This window comes from Delphinus delphis, chromosome 5 (assembly GCF_949987515.2).
Source record: "Delphinus delphis chromosome 5, mDelDel1.2, whole genome shotgun sequence".
Lineage (NCBI taxonomy): Eukaryota > Metazoa > Chordata > Mammalia > Artiodactyla > Delphinidae > Delphinus > Delphinus delphis.
Window position 1 is genome coordinate 54,137,316 of NC_082687.1, and position 13,714 is coordinate 54,151,029.

General features: G+C 37.3%; 1 protein-coding gene across 4 annotated transcripts in view; it reads left to right on the top strand.

Moving 5' to 3' along the window:
• CENPC (centromere protein C) overlaps positions 1-13,714 on the top strand; it is an 89,967-nt gene that overhangs the window by 61,885 nt on the left and 14,368 nt on the right. For 3 of the 4 annotated variants that reach the window (XR_009519546.1, XM_060012451.1, XM_060012448.1), the window contains exon 13: positions 7,202-7,261. The exons of the other annotated variant lie outside the window; for it this stretch is intronic. Coding sequence is in view for 2 of the 3 variants with exons in the window: in XM_060012451.1 (XP_059868434.1) it covers positions 7,202-7,261 (60 nt within the window). In the remaining variant the exon portion in view is untranslated. The remainder of the gene's footprint in view (positions 1-7,201; positions 7,262-13,714) is intronic. 4 annotated transcript variants of the gene reach the window in all.

Sequence of the window (13,714 nt, forward strand, 5' to 3'; positions counted from 1 at the left end):
GAGAGGGAGGGAGGGAGAAGAGAGAGAGGGAGAAAGAATGAGAGAGATGAATGACAGTCCTTTCTTTGAAGTAGGACATAATAATATAATTGGCACTTAAGACACATACTGCAGTATTTTAAAGCTGTTAAGGGTATAAATGAAGCAAGATTAGACATATATTGATGATTACTGAAGCTAAGTGTTGAAGTTTTTAAAATGCCTCTTAATAGAGAGATTTATAATTTTTTATGTCCCTGAAGAATGTGCTTGAAATATAATCTCTTATACTGTTTTTCTTTCCTAATTCACTAATTCTTTTTCCATTTAAATTGGTTCTTCCCCTTTTTGTTTAGATTTACTTTATTATTTTTCTCTAAGTGGAATGCTTTTTATATTTATTTTTCTGCTTTTTATTTGGTAAAGAAAAAGCTGAATTTTCTGGAGTATAGTTTTAGTTTAAAGTGAAAGATTTTTTTTTTTTTTTAATAGAGCGTTCTTATTGTTGTACACTCTGAATTATAGTGGTGATTTTTCTTTGACCCAGGTGTTATTTAAAAGAGTACATTAGTCAAGAGTTTGGTCTCCAGAGTCAGGAACCTGGGATTGAATCTAGCTTTACCACTTATTAGCTATGTTATCTTGAGTAAGAAATTTCAGTGTTCTTAGCTTCAACTTGCTTATTTGTAAACTGGCAATATCAATTCTAATCCCATAGATTGATACAAAGATGAATACACATTCTTTGCTTAGTTTTAATACCTGGTATATGTTCGTTATGCAGTGTTGGCTGTAATCCTAAGAAGTTGTGTTTTGTTTTGTTCTTTTGTTAATAATTTATAGTTTCATTTCATTGTTCTTGATAACTTTGCCCTGTATTATTAATTCTTTGAATTTTCTTTGTGTTCTAGAGTATGCTTAGAACACATAAAATTCATGGAAGAATTTTGTACTTCTTCTATGGATGCTTGAAAAAGAGAATATTACTTTTTGTGTACAGATATGGATTAAAAATATATATACACTCATTTTGTTAATGTAAGTGGATATATATTTTTAATATACTTTGCATATTTACGAAATTCTTAAATATTTATGGAATATTATGGAATACTTACTATGCATTCTTCTAAGGGAAAAAGATATCAAAACTTGTGATTTGTTGGATGTTGAGAGTAGAAAAATAAAGCAGTGATTTTTAGGGTGGGAAATGCGAGTTACATTTTTAGATAGATGGGCAGAAAAGGTCTTACTGAAGAAGTGATAATTTGAGCAAAGATACGAGAAACGTGAGAAATCAAATCATGCAGCTCTGTGGAGAAATAGTGCCTCATGCAGAGGGAAGATAAGGGCAAAGGTTTTGATCAAGAAACACCAAGGAGACTGGGAAGGCTGGAGTTGAGGAAGAGAGGGAGAGGGTAGTAGGAGATGATGTCACAGAGCTAACAAGAATGAAAGATCATATAGCATGTTAAAGGCTACTATAAGGATTTCGGGCTTTACTGAGAGAGGTGGGAAGCCATTGGAGGATTTTGAGCAGAAGAGAGACATGACTAACCTATAAACAGAATAATTGCGGCTGCTGTAGAATACACATTAGGGGTGGACTGATAAGTTTGAAGGGGGCAGGTGTAAGGTTGGAAGCAGGGAGACCAGTTGGTGAGACATTAGTAATCCCCTTGTGAGGTGGTAGCTTGGACTAGGGGGTTAGCAGTGGAAGGTGGAGAGCAGTAGTAGGATTTTAGGTGTTTTTGATGGTAGAGTCAACATGATTTCCTGATGGATGGGATGTAAGGTGTAAAAGAAAGTGAGGTGTCAAGGATAATGGACTTTAAAGTTTTTGGCCTGAGCACCTGGAAGAATGGCGTTGTCATTTCTTGATTTGGAAACTACTAGAGAAGGGCAGATTTGGGGGAAAAGAACAGGATCTTAGATTTGGACATTCTGTGTTTCATATTATTCTTATGATTTGTATCCTTATCATTTGTGAGGTCTGTTAAGGATCGCCAGAGTTGACGGTAAAGTGTTTGCTTTGCAGTGGTCTGTCTCTCCTATTTCCTGCAGTCTTTACTATGTACATTTCAGCACTCTTACTGAGCATGTAAGTTTGCATATGGAATGTACCTGTTTTGGTCAAATTTACCTTGATCATGTTACAATGCTTTTACTTTGTAGTCTTTTTTTGTCTAATATTAACATTGTGACTCCCTGCTTTCTTTTGGTTTGTTTTTGTTTCTTATATTTCTTTTCTTCCTTTTACTTAACCTTTTTTTTTTTTACCAAACTAAAGCAGAGTGGCTTCAAACAGCATGATTGAATTTTTATTTTTGACTTGCTCTGTCAGTATTTTTTTCCTTTAATAAATGTTTAACAGATATGCTTTGTTACTTCTTTGTAAAGTTGGTAGATAAGTCTCACACATGCTAGCAAGGACTCAGGAACTTTCTTTTTTATCACAGTGAACAACTAGTCAAATAGTAAAAGTCTTTTTAGTCACAGTCTTTTTGTCCTTTAAACTATTTGGCTATTGCTCTTTTATCTCATGATAGCTAATGCTTATGAATAGATATTGTAAGCCAGCCTTACTTCTTTTTTCCTTTGTAAATAACCTGTTTCTTCCATTTTCATGCTTATTAGGCTTTGTTAGTCTTTGAAATTCTGGAGTTGTCTCTGTGTTTGGCTTTGTTTTGTTTTATACTCTTCTGGGAAATAATTTTAAATTTACTCAAATACCATATCCCCTTCATCCAGTTCCCATAATTTCCAACATTTTACAATATTTGTTTCATTTCCCTCCCTGCCATCTCTACATAAATATTTATACATGTTTATTAGTCTTTTTTTTGGACTGTTCAAGTGCAAGTCGCATACATATTATTGTGTGAGTATGTGCAGACATGATGCAAGACAAGAACATAATCACTCTTCATCCATCCACGTCAGGAAATCAGCATTAATATAACACTAGTCTTCCTTCACTGACTCCATGCAGATTTCACCAGCAGTTCCATCAGTGTTCCTTTTTCTCTCTGGTTCAGGATCCAATCTAGGATCATGGACTGTGTTTGGGTCTCATGTCCCTTCAGTTTCTTTCAATAAGGAATAGTTCTTCAGTCGTCTTCTAACTTTCCTGACCTTGACACTTTTTTAAAGAGCTTTTCATTCTTTAGAATGACCTTCAGCCTGGGTGTCTCTAATATTTCCTCATGATCAGATATGAGCCATGCATATTTAACAGAAATACTACAGAAATGGCTGTGTTCTTTGTGCATCACATTAGGAGGCAAACAGTGCTGACTCATCTTCTACTAGTGATTTTACTTATTTATTTATTTAATTTTAAAATAAATTTATTTATTTATTTTTGGCTGTGTTGGGTCTTTGTTGCTGCGTGCTAGCTTTCTCTAGTTGCAGTGAGTGGAAGCTACTGTTCATTGTGGTGTGCAGCCTTCTCATTGCAGTGGCTTCTCTTGTTGCAGAGCACGGGCTCTAGGTGTGCGGGCTTCAGTAGTTGTGGCACACAGGCTTAGTTGCCTCGCAGCATGTGGGATCTTCCCAGACCAGAGCTCGAACCGGTGTCCCCTGCATTGGCAGGTGGATTCTTAACCACTGCGTCACCAGGGAAGCCCCTCTACTAGTGATTTTAATCTTCATCACCTCTTCAAGTTATTGTCTGCCAGGTTTCTCCACTCAGGGTTTTTCTCTTTGGTAATTGATAAGTATTTTGTGGAACGATATCCTATTTTAGTAACTTGTCCCTTTTCAAACCTCTGCACCAATATTAGCATCTTTTGAATATTCCCACCTGAATCCGCTAATAGTGGTACCAAATTACTATTTTCTATTTCCCTAATTTCTTCTCTGTTAGTTGGCATCCTATAAGAAATAGTTTTACTTACTCCTTCCCCATTTATTTATTCATTATTCATTTATTTATATTATTATGGACTACTACTGGGTTCCTATTTTATTCAGTGGGTTATAATCTTTATCATTTATTCTGGTACTCAAATTGTGCCAAATTTGTCCAGGAGGAGACATCCTTTCAACTGGTTCCTGAGACCTGTTGTCATGTTTCTGTCATTTTTTGAATACTGTCTTATTTTTTGGCAGAAGATGTTCCAGACTCCTTCCCCTGCCTCTACTCTGGAATCAGTTATTTCTCCAAAGGAACCTAGTGGAGGGATGACATTTAGAAACTTAGATCCGGGTGCTTGGTGTACTCATTGTTACTGGGATATCACAGCTTTTAGGTTCTCTCAGTGGACTGAGATAGGAAATAGATAAACACACACATACATATATATGTGCACTGTACATACACAAGCATCTGTATCTTCTTTCTGTATTTATTCAGGCATCCCTTGCTTTATTGCTCTTTGCTTTAATGTGTGTCACAGATTTTGCATTTTTTACAAATTGAAGTTTTGCAGCAGGCAGCCCTGATCAAACAAGTCAATTGGCACCATTTTCCAATGGCATTTGCTCACTTAGTATCTCTGTGTCACATTTTGGTAATTAACACAATATTTCATTATTATTATATTATGGTAATCTGTGATCAGTGAACTTTGTTACTACTGTAAAAAAAACATTACGACTTGCAGAAGGCACAGATGATATGTAGCATTTTTTAGCAATAAAGTATTTAAGATACATTGATTTTTAGGCATAATGCTTTTGCACACTTAATAGACTACATTATAGTGTAAACATAACTTTTATATGTATTGGGAAACAAAAATATTCATGTGACTCACTTTATTGCCAAATTTGTTTTATTGCAGTGGTCTGGAACCAAACTCTCAATATCTCTGAGGTGTTTCTGTGTTTAGAAACCATGAGTTCACATCAGTACCTCCAACTCCAGTCCAGCATGTTTGACTTTGCCTTTTCCATTTTTGTTTTGTTTTGTTTTTGTGGTACGCAGCCTTCTCACTGCTGTGTCCTCTCCCGTTGTGGAGCACAGGCTCCAGACGCGCAGGCTCAGCAGCCATGGCTCATGGGCCCAGCCGCTCCACGGCACGTGGGATCTTCCCAGACTGGGGCATGAATCCGTGTCCCCTGCATCGGCAGGTGGACTCTCAACCACTGCGCCACCAGGGAAGCCCTCCCTTTTCCATTTTAATAAACCCTTTCTCAAGGATAGTGAGAAGCCTGGCTCCCATTATCCTCAGTATATTTATTCATTTGCTTTGTTCCTTCTCTTGTCTCCCACAGTTGCCTCCAGAGCCCACTGCTATAGGAAAATTTCCAAGAACGACTAATCCTCTACTTGTTATAGTGGGAAGTACAAGGGAAATTGTATATATATATATATATATATATTTTTTTTTTTTTTTGGAATAGCTTTATTGGGATGTACTTCACATACCATACAATTAACGCATTTATAGTATATAATTCAGTAGTTTATAATTATCACCACAGTAAATTTTAGAACACTTTCATGATCCCAAAAAAGAAACCTTCTACTCTTTAGCTGAGAATGTAATGAAAACTTAGACCTGCTTTTCAGGAAATGTATATTACACACAAAATTGTATTAAAAATCTAAGATGGTTCATGGATATTAAGTATTCTAGTTTCATATTGCTGCATAACTTAACATCCCAAACTTAGTGGCGTAATACAACAGTCGATTTATCTCTTATGGTTCTGTGGGTTGACTTAGTTTATTAGCTGGGCAATTCTCATTTTGGCTCTCATGCATTTGTAGTTAGATGCAAGCTGCTGGGACTGGAGTCTCTTGAAATATCAGCTGGACTGGAAATCCATGGTGACTTATTTACTCATATATTTGGTACCTTGCCAGGGTGGCTGAAATAATTGGGGGCTGGCCAACATCTCTTTTTCTCCACATGGCCTTTCCACTTGGTTATCTTGGGTTTCCTCACAGCATGGCAGTCTTGGGGTAATCAGTCTTCATAATGATGGCTGTCTTTCCTCAGACTGAAGTTCCAAGAGATCCAGGTGGCACCTGCATGTCTTCTGAGGAATTAGCTTTCAAAGTCCCAGAATGTCATTTCTGTGCATTCCATTAGTCAAGCAACTCACTAAGGCCAGTGGTGATTCAAGGAGAAGGCAATTAAACTTTGCCTCTTGATAAAGAACAGCGTTTGTGCATAGGAAGGGAAATAATTGATGGTTGTTACGTTTAGATGCTATTTATCACACTAAAGTTTAGAACTCTTGACCTGATTGTCACACTGCTAAGTAAATTCGGTATGGTTGCACTATTTACAACTTTAAGAATCATAGATTACTTTATTAACAGAGTAATTATTCATTATCACTCCTTGCATTTTTATCCACCCAGTGGCTTATTTCACTTAAAGTCTACAAGCAATAGAAAACCTGTTTGTTTTTTGTTACTTGTAACTGTTATCGTCTTAAGATATATCACTGTAGCAAAATCTAGAGACATATTATACTCTTTTTCACTAGCCTTCATTTCTCAGCAGTGAAAAGCAAAGGGAGTAATAAAATGTATTGTCAGGTTGACAGATGAATGGATAAAGAAGATGTGGCACATGTATACAATGGAATATTACTCAGCCATAAAAAGAAACAAAATTGAGTTATTTGTAGTGAGGTGGATGGACCTAGAGTCTGTCCTACAGAGTGAAGTAAGTCAGAAAGAGAGAAATAAATACCGTATGCTAACACATATACATGGAATCTAAAAAAAAACAAAAATTGTTCTGATAAACCTAGGGGCAGGACAGGAATAAAGACACAGACGTAGAGAATGGACTTGAGGACACAGGGAGGGAGAAGGGTAAGCTGGGATGAAATGAGAGAGTAACACTGACATATATGCACTACAAAATGTAAAATAGATAGCTAGTGGGAATCAGCTGCATAGCACAGGGAGATCAGCTCAGTGCTTTGCGACCACCTAGATGGGTGGGATAAGGAGGGTGGGAGGCAGACACAAGAGGGAGGGGATATGGGGATATATGTATGCATATAGCTGATTCACTTCGTTATATACCAGAAACTAACACAATATTGTAAAGAAATTATACTCCAATAAAGATGTTATAAAAAAAAAGGAGTATGCATCCAAGTAAACAACTGTTATTTTCTAAGAAAAAAGATGTATTTTCAGGTTGAATTTTATTTTAAAATATTTATACTGAAGTTGACCGAGTAGCACACTTTAACTCAACATGAAATTAGTGGCCATTGCTCATGATATTGCTTCTGCAATTTGCAGATGATTCAAGAGTAAAAAGGTCTAACTCAACACCAGAGAACAAGGTGCATCACAAATTAGGTAAGATTACTTTTCTCTTAATATTTTCATATTATAAAACCTTTATTTCTAAATGTAACTTAATTTTTTCTCAGGCAGGGGGAAAATATTATGTGGATTAATTGTCAGAGAAAGTAAAACCTGTATTTAGTTTTAATGAATTTCATGATAAATCATCACAGGCCACTGAGTTTCTTTATTGTCCATTTATGAAGCCTGTAATCCTCTCACTCATTGCTCTGTAGTACGGAGCTGATAAGCTAAGAAGCTAGGGTGGAGAATTCTATAAAATGTAACTGCTAGGTAGATGGCATCCCTGACAACTTCTCCCGTTTTCTCCAGTTCACACCTAAACAAAGCAGTAACTAGGATAAGTAAGCTGGGAGCTAAGGAATCCATGGAGAGGCTCACATGAGGATTAAAACTATGGTTTTCAAAGAGATATTTGCTGGTCAAGATTCATGGGACCTCTCACCTTTGTGGAACTGGAGTGGCTTTTTATCTCTCCCCCTATACTTGAGGCTTCTACACTTGTACCTGAAGAGAACCTGTAGGAATGAAGCTTTTTCTAATTGCTTCAACCAAAACCTCACATCTTGTCAGTTAGTATTTTGTAGGCCCATGTGAAGAGAGGCTGCTATACTTCTCGGTGCTTAATGCTTGTCTTGGAGTGGAATATGCCTAGAGTCAGAGTAGGCAAAGAGAAATAAAAGTGTCCCTGAGCAGGGGCTCCAGCAACCCAAGAGAGGAAAATCAAGAATTATGCCTAGCAACAGTAGGCAGCTTCTGGTGTGCTAGAACCATTGTAGTAGATGGATAACAATTTTAACAATGAAGGAAATATGAGTACTGTCAGAGATCTAGTTATATCATAGAAGGCTTTCTGGTTGCTAAAGCATAATTTTTCAGTTTAAAAAGTCAGTACATGAACTGAAAGTAAATATATTTTCTGTTGAGAGCTGAATTAGTAGCTGGTATTGACATTGAAGAAATTCATCAGAACAGAAATATAAAAAAAGATGGAAACAATGAAGAAAAAAATATGCAGTGGAAATAACAGGGAGACAGCAGATAAAACATACAAATAACAGGATTTCCAGAAAAAAGAAACAGATGGAGGAATGAAAACAGTTAAAGAAAGTACTAGTTAAAACTTCTGTGGGCTTCCCTGGTGGCGCAGTGGTTGGGAGTCCGCCTGCCGATGCAGAGGACGCGGGTTTGTGCCCCAGTCCAGGAAGATCCCACATGCCGCGGAGCGGCTGGGCCCGTGAGCCATGGCCGCTGAGCCTGGGTGTCCGGAGCCTGTGCTCCGCAACGGGAGAGGCCACAACAGTGAGAGGCCTGCGTACCGCAAAAAACAAACAAAAAACAAACAAACAAAAAAAAGAACTAAAACTTCCCTGGAGTAAAGATAGGCTTGATCTGCAATTTGAGAAAGTTTACCAACTGCCAGAGAGAATTAATGAAAAAGATACATCTCTAGACATAAGTGAATAAAATTCCTGAATTTCAAGGATAGAAGAAAGCTTCCAGACAGAAAAGTTACATATAACGGAGAAAAAAAAACCCAACAAAACCTGACTCCCACGACTCACGTATGCAACTCTGGAAGAATAAAATAATATATATAGCCTTTCAGAAATGTATTACAGAGGCAGGCATAGTCAAGATGGCATACTAGGAGCATGTGGAATTCATGTCTCCTCACAACTAGGGCACCTACCAGGCACTGGTGGGGGACCACGGACACCTAAGGGGACAGGATGAACCCCCAGTGACTGGTTGTTTCTATTATACTTTTATTTTTCCTGATATATTTTTTATCTTTCTAATTTTATTTTTTATTTATTTATTTTTTTGCGGTACGTGGGCCTCTCACTGTTGTGGCCTCTCCCGTTGCAGAGCACAGGCTCCGGATGCACAGGCCCAGCGGCCATGGCTCATGGGCCAAGCGGCTCCGTGGCATGTGGGATCTTCCCGGGCCGGGGCACGAACCCATGTCCCCTGCATCGGCAGGCGGACTCTCAACCACTGCGACACCAGGGAAGACCTATTTTGTTTTTTATTCTTTGATATTGTACTGCTCCTTTTCTCTTTCTTTCTTTTTCTTTTTTTTATGCGCCACGAAGCTTGTGGGATCTTAGTCATCAGGCCAAAGGTCGTGCCCGAGCTCCTGTGGTGGGAGCTGCGAGTCCAAACCGCTGGACTAACAGAGAACCTCAGCCCCCACAGAATATCAATCGGAGTGAGGCCTCCTGGAGGTCCTCATCTCAGGACCAAGACCTGGCTCTATCCAAGTGCCTGCAAACTCCAGTGCTGGACGTCTCAGGCCAAACAACCAGTAAGACAGGAATACAGCACCACCCATCAAAAAAAAAAAAAAAGGACAAAAAAATATGTTACAGATGAAGGAGCAAGGTAAAAACCCACCAAACCAAACAAATGAAGAGGAAATAGGCAGTCTATCTGAAAAAGAATTCAGAGTAATGATAGTAAAGATGATCCAAAATCTTGGAAACAGAATGGAGAAAATACAAGAAACATTTAACAAGGATCTGGAAGAACTAAAAAGCAAACAAACAGTGATGAACAACACAATTACTGAAATTAAAAATACTGTAGAAGGAATCAATAGCAGAATAACTGAGGCAGAAGAACAGACAAGTGAGCTAGAAAATAAAATGGTAGAAATAACTGTCAGGGAGCATAATAAAGAAAAAAGAATGAAAAGAATTGAGGACAGTCAGAGACCTCTGGGACAACATTAAACGCACCAACATTCAAATTATAGGGGTCCCAGAAGAAGAAGAGAAAGAAAAAGGGTCTGAGAAAATATTTGAAGAGATTATAGCCAAAAACTTCCCAAACATGGGAAAGGAAATAGACAATCAAGTCCAGGAAGCACAGAGAGTACCATACAAGATAAACCCAAAGAGAAACACACCAAGACACATATTAATCAAACTATCAAAAATTAAATACAAAGAAAAAGTATTAAAAGCAGCAAGGGAAAAGCAACAAGTAACATACAAGGGAATCCACATAAGGTTAACAGCTGATCTTTCAGCAGAAACTCTGCAAGCCTGAAGGGAGTGGCAGGACATATTTAAAGTGATGAAAGGGAAAAACCTGCAACCAAGATTACTCTACCCAGCAAGGATCTAATTGAGATTCGATGGAGAAATTAAAACCTTTACAGATAAGCAAAAGTTATGGGAATTCAGCACCACCAAACCAGATTTACAGCAAATGCTAAAGGAACTTCTCTAGGCAGGAAACACAAGAGAAGGAAAAGAACTACAAAAACAAACCAACAACAATTAAGAAAATGGTCATAGGAACATACATATTGATAATTATCTTAAATGTAAATGGACTAAAAGCTCCCACCAAAAGACACAGACTGGCTGAATGGATATAAAAACAAGACCCGTATATATGCTGTCTACAAGATACCCACTTCAGACCTAGGGACACGTACAGACTGAAAGTGAGGGGATGCAAAAAGATATTCCATGCAAATGGAAATCAAAAGATAGCTGGAGTAGCAATTCTCCTATCAGACAAAATAAAGACTATTACAGGAGACAAAGAAGGACACTACAGAATGATCAAGGGATCAATCCAAGAAGAAGATACAACAATTGTAACAATATATGCACCCAACATAGGAGCTCCTCAATACATAAGGCAAATGCTAACAGCCATAAAAGGGGAAATTGACAGTAACACAATCATAGTAGGGGACTTTAACACCCCACTTTCACCAATAGACAGATCATCCAAAATGAAAATAAATAAACACAAGCTTTAAATGACGCATTAAACAAGATGGACTTAATTGATATTTATAGGACATGCCATCCAAAAACAACAGAATACACTTTCTTCTCAAGTGCTCATGGAACATTCTGCAGGATAGACCATATGTTGCGTCACAAATCAAGCCTTGGTAAATTTAAGAAAACTGAAATTGTATCAAGTATCTTTTCTGATCACAACGCTATGAGACTAGATATCATTTACAGGAAAAAGACTGTAAAATATACAAACACATGGAGGCTAAACAATACGCTACTGAATAACCAAGAGGTCACTGAAGAAATCAAAGAGGAAATCAAAAAATACCTAGAAACAAATGATAACGGAAACACGATGACCCAAAACCTGTGGGATGCAGTAAAAGCAGTTCTACGAGGGAAGTTTATACCAAAACAATCCTACCTTAAGAAACAAGAAAAATCTCAAATAAGCAACCTAACCTTACACCTAAAGCAATTAGAGAAAGAAGGACAAGAAAACCCAAAGTTAGCAGTAGGAAACAATTCATAAAGATAAGATCAGAAATAAGTGAAAAAGAAATGAAGGAAACAATAGCAAAGATCAATAAAACTAAAAGCTGGTTCTTTGAGAAGATAAACAAAATAGATAAACCATTAGCCAGACTTATAAAGAAAAAAGGGAGAAGACTCAAATCAACAGAATTAGGAATGAAAACGGAGAAGTAACAACTGACAGTGCAGAAATACAAAGGATCATGAGAGATTAGACTACAAGCAACTCTATGTCAATAAAATGGACAACTTGGAAGAAATGGACACATTCTTAGAAAAGTACAACCTTCTGAGACTGAACCAGGAAGAAATAGAAAATATAAACAGACCAATCACAAACACTGAAATTGAAACTGTGATTAACAGTCTTCCAATAAACAGCCCAGGACCAGATGGATTCACAGGCAAATTCTGTCAAACATTTAGATAAGAGCTAACACTCATCCTTCTCAAACTCTTCGAAAATATAGCAGAAGGAGGATTACTCCCAAACTCATTCTACGAAGCTACCATCACCCTGAAGCCAAACCCAGACAAAGATGTCACAAAAAAAGAAAACTACAGGCGAGTATCTCTGATGAACATAGATGCAAAAATCCTCAACAAAATATTAGCAAACAGAATCCAACAGCACATTAAAAGGTTCATACACCATGATCAAGTGGGGTTTACCCCAGGAATGCAAGGATTCTTAAGTATACGCAAATCAATTAATAATGATACACCATATTAACAAATTGAGGGATTAAAAACCATATAATAATCTCAATAGATGCAGAAAATGCTTTTGACAAAATTCAACACCAATTTATGAAAAAACTCTCCAGAAAGTTGGCATAGAGGGAACCTACCTCAACATAGTGAAAGCTATATATGACAAATCCACAGTCAACATCGTTCTCAATGGTGAAAAACTGAAACCATGTCCTCTAAGATCAGGAACAAGACAAGGTTGCCCACTCTCACCGCTAGTATTCAACATAGTTTTCGAAGCCTTAGCCACAGCCATCAGAGAAGAAAAAGAAATAAAAGGAATCCAAAGCGGAAAAGAAGTAGTAAAACTGTCATTGTTTGCAGATGATATGATACTATCCATAGAGAATCCTAAAGATGCTACCAGAAAACTACTAGAGCTAATCAATGTATTTGGTAGAGTAGCAAGATACAATATTAATGCACAGAAATCTCCTGTATTCCTAAACACTAATGATGAAAAATCTGAAGGAGAACTTAAGGAAACACTCCAATTTACCATTGCAACGAAAAGAATAAAATACCTAGGTATCAACCTACCTAAGGATACAAAAGACCTGTATACAGAAAAATACTAGACACTAATGAAAGAAATTAAAGATGATACAAACAGATGGAGAGATATATCATGTTCTTGGGTTGGAAGAATCAACATTGTGAAAATGACTATACTACCCAAAGCAATCTACAGATTCAGTGCAATCCCTGTGAAACTACCAATGGCATTTTTCACAGAACCAGAACAAAATATTTCACAATTTGTATGGAAACACAAAAGACCCCGAATAGCCAAAGCAATCTTGAGAAAGAAAAACAGAGCTGGAGGAATCAGGCTCCTGGACTTCAGACTGTACTACAAAGCTACAGTAATCAAGGCAGTATGGTACTGGCAAAAAAAACAGAAATATAGATCAATGGAACAGGATAGAAAGCCCAGAGATAAAGCCATGCACATATGGTCACCTTTTCTTTGATAAAGGAGGCAAGAATATACAATGGAGAAAAGACAGCCTCTTCAATAAGTGGTGCTGGGAAAACTGGATAGCTACATGTAAAAGAATGACATTAGAACACTCCCTAACACCATACCCAAAAATAAACTCAAAATGGATTAAAGGCCTAAATGTAAGGCCAGACACTGTAAAACTCTTAGAGGAAAACATAGGCAGAACACTCCATGAGATAAATCACAGCAAGATCCTTTTTGACCCACCTCCTAGAGTAAAGGGAATGAAAACAAAAATAAACAATTGGACCTAATGTAACTTAAAAACTTTTGCACAGCAAAGGAAACCATAAACCAGACGAAAAGACAGTCCTAAGAATGGGAGAAAATATGTGCAAATGAAGCAACTGACAAAGGATTAATCTCCAAAATATACAAGCA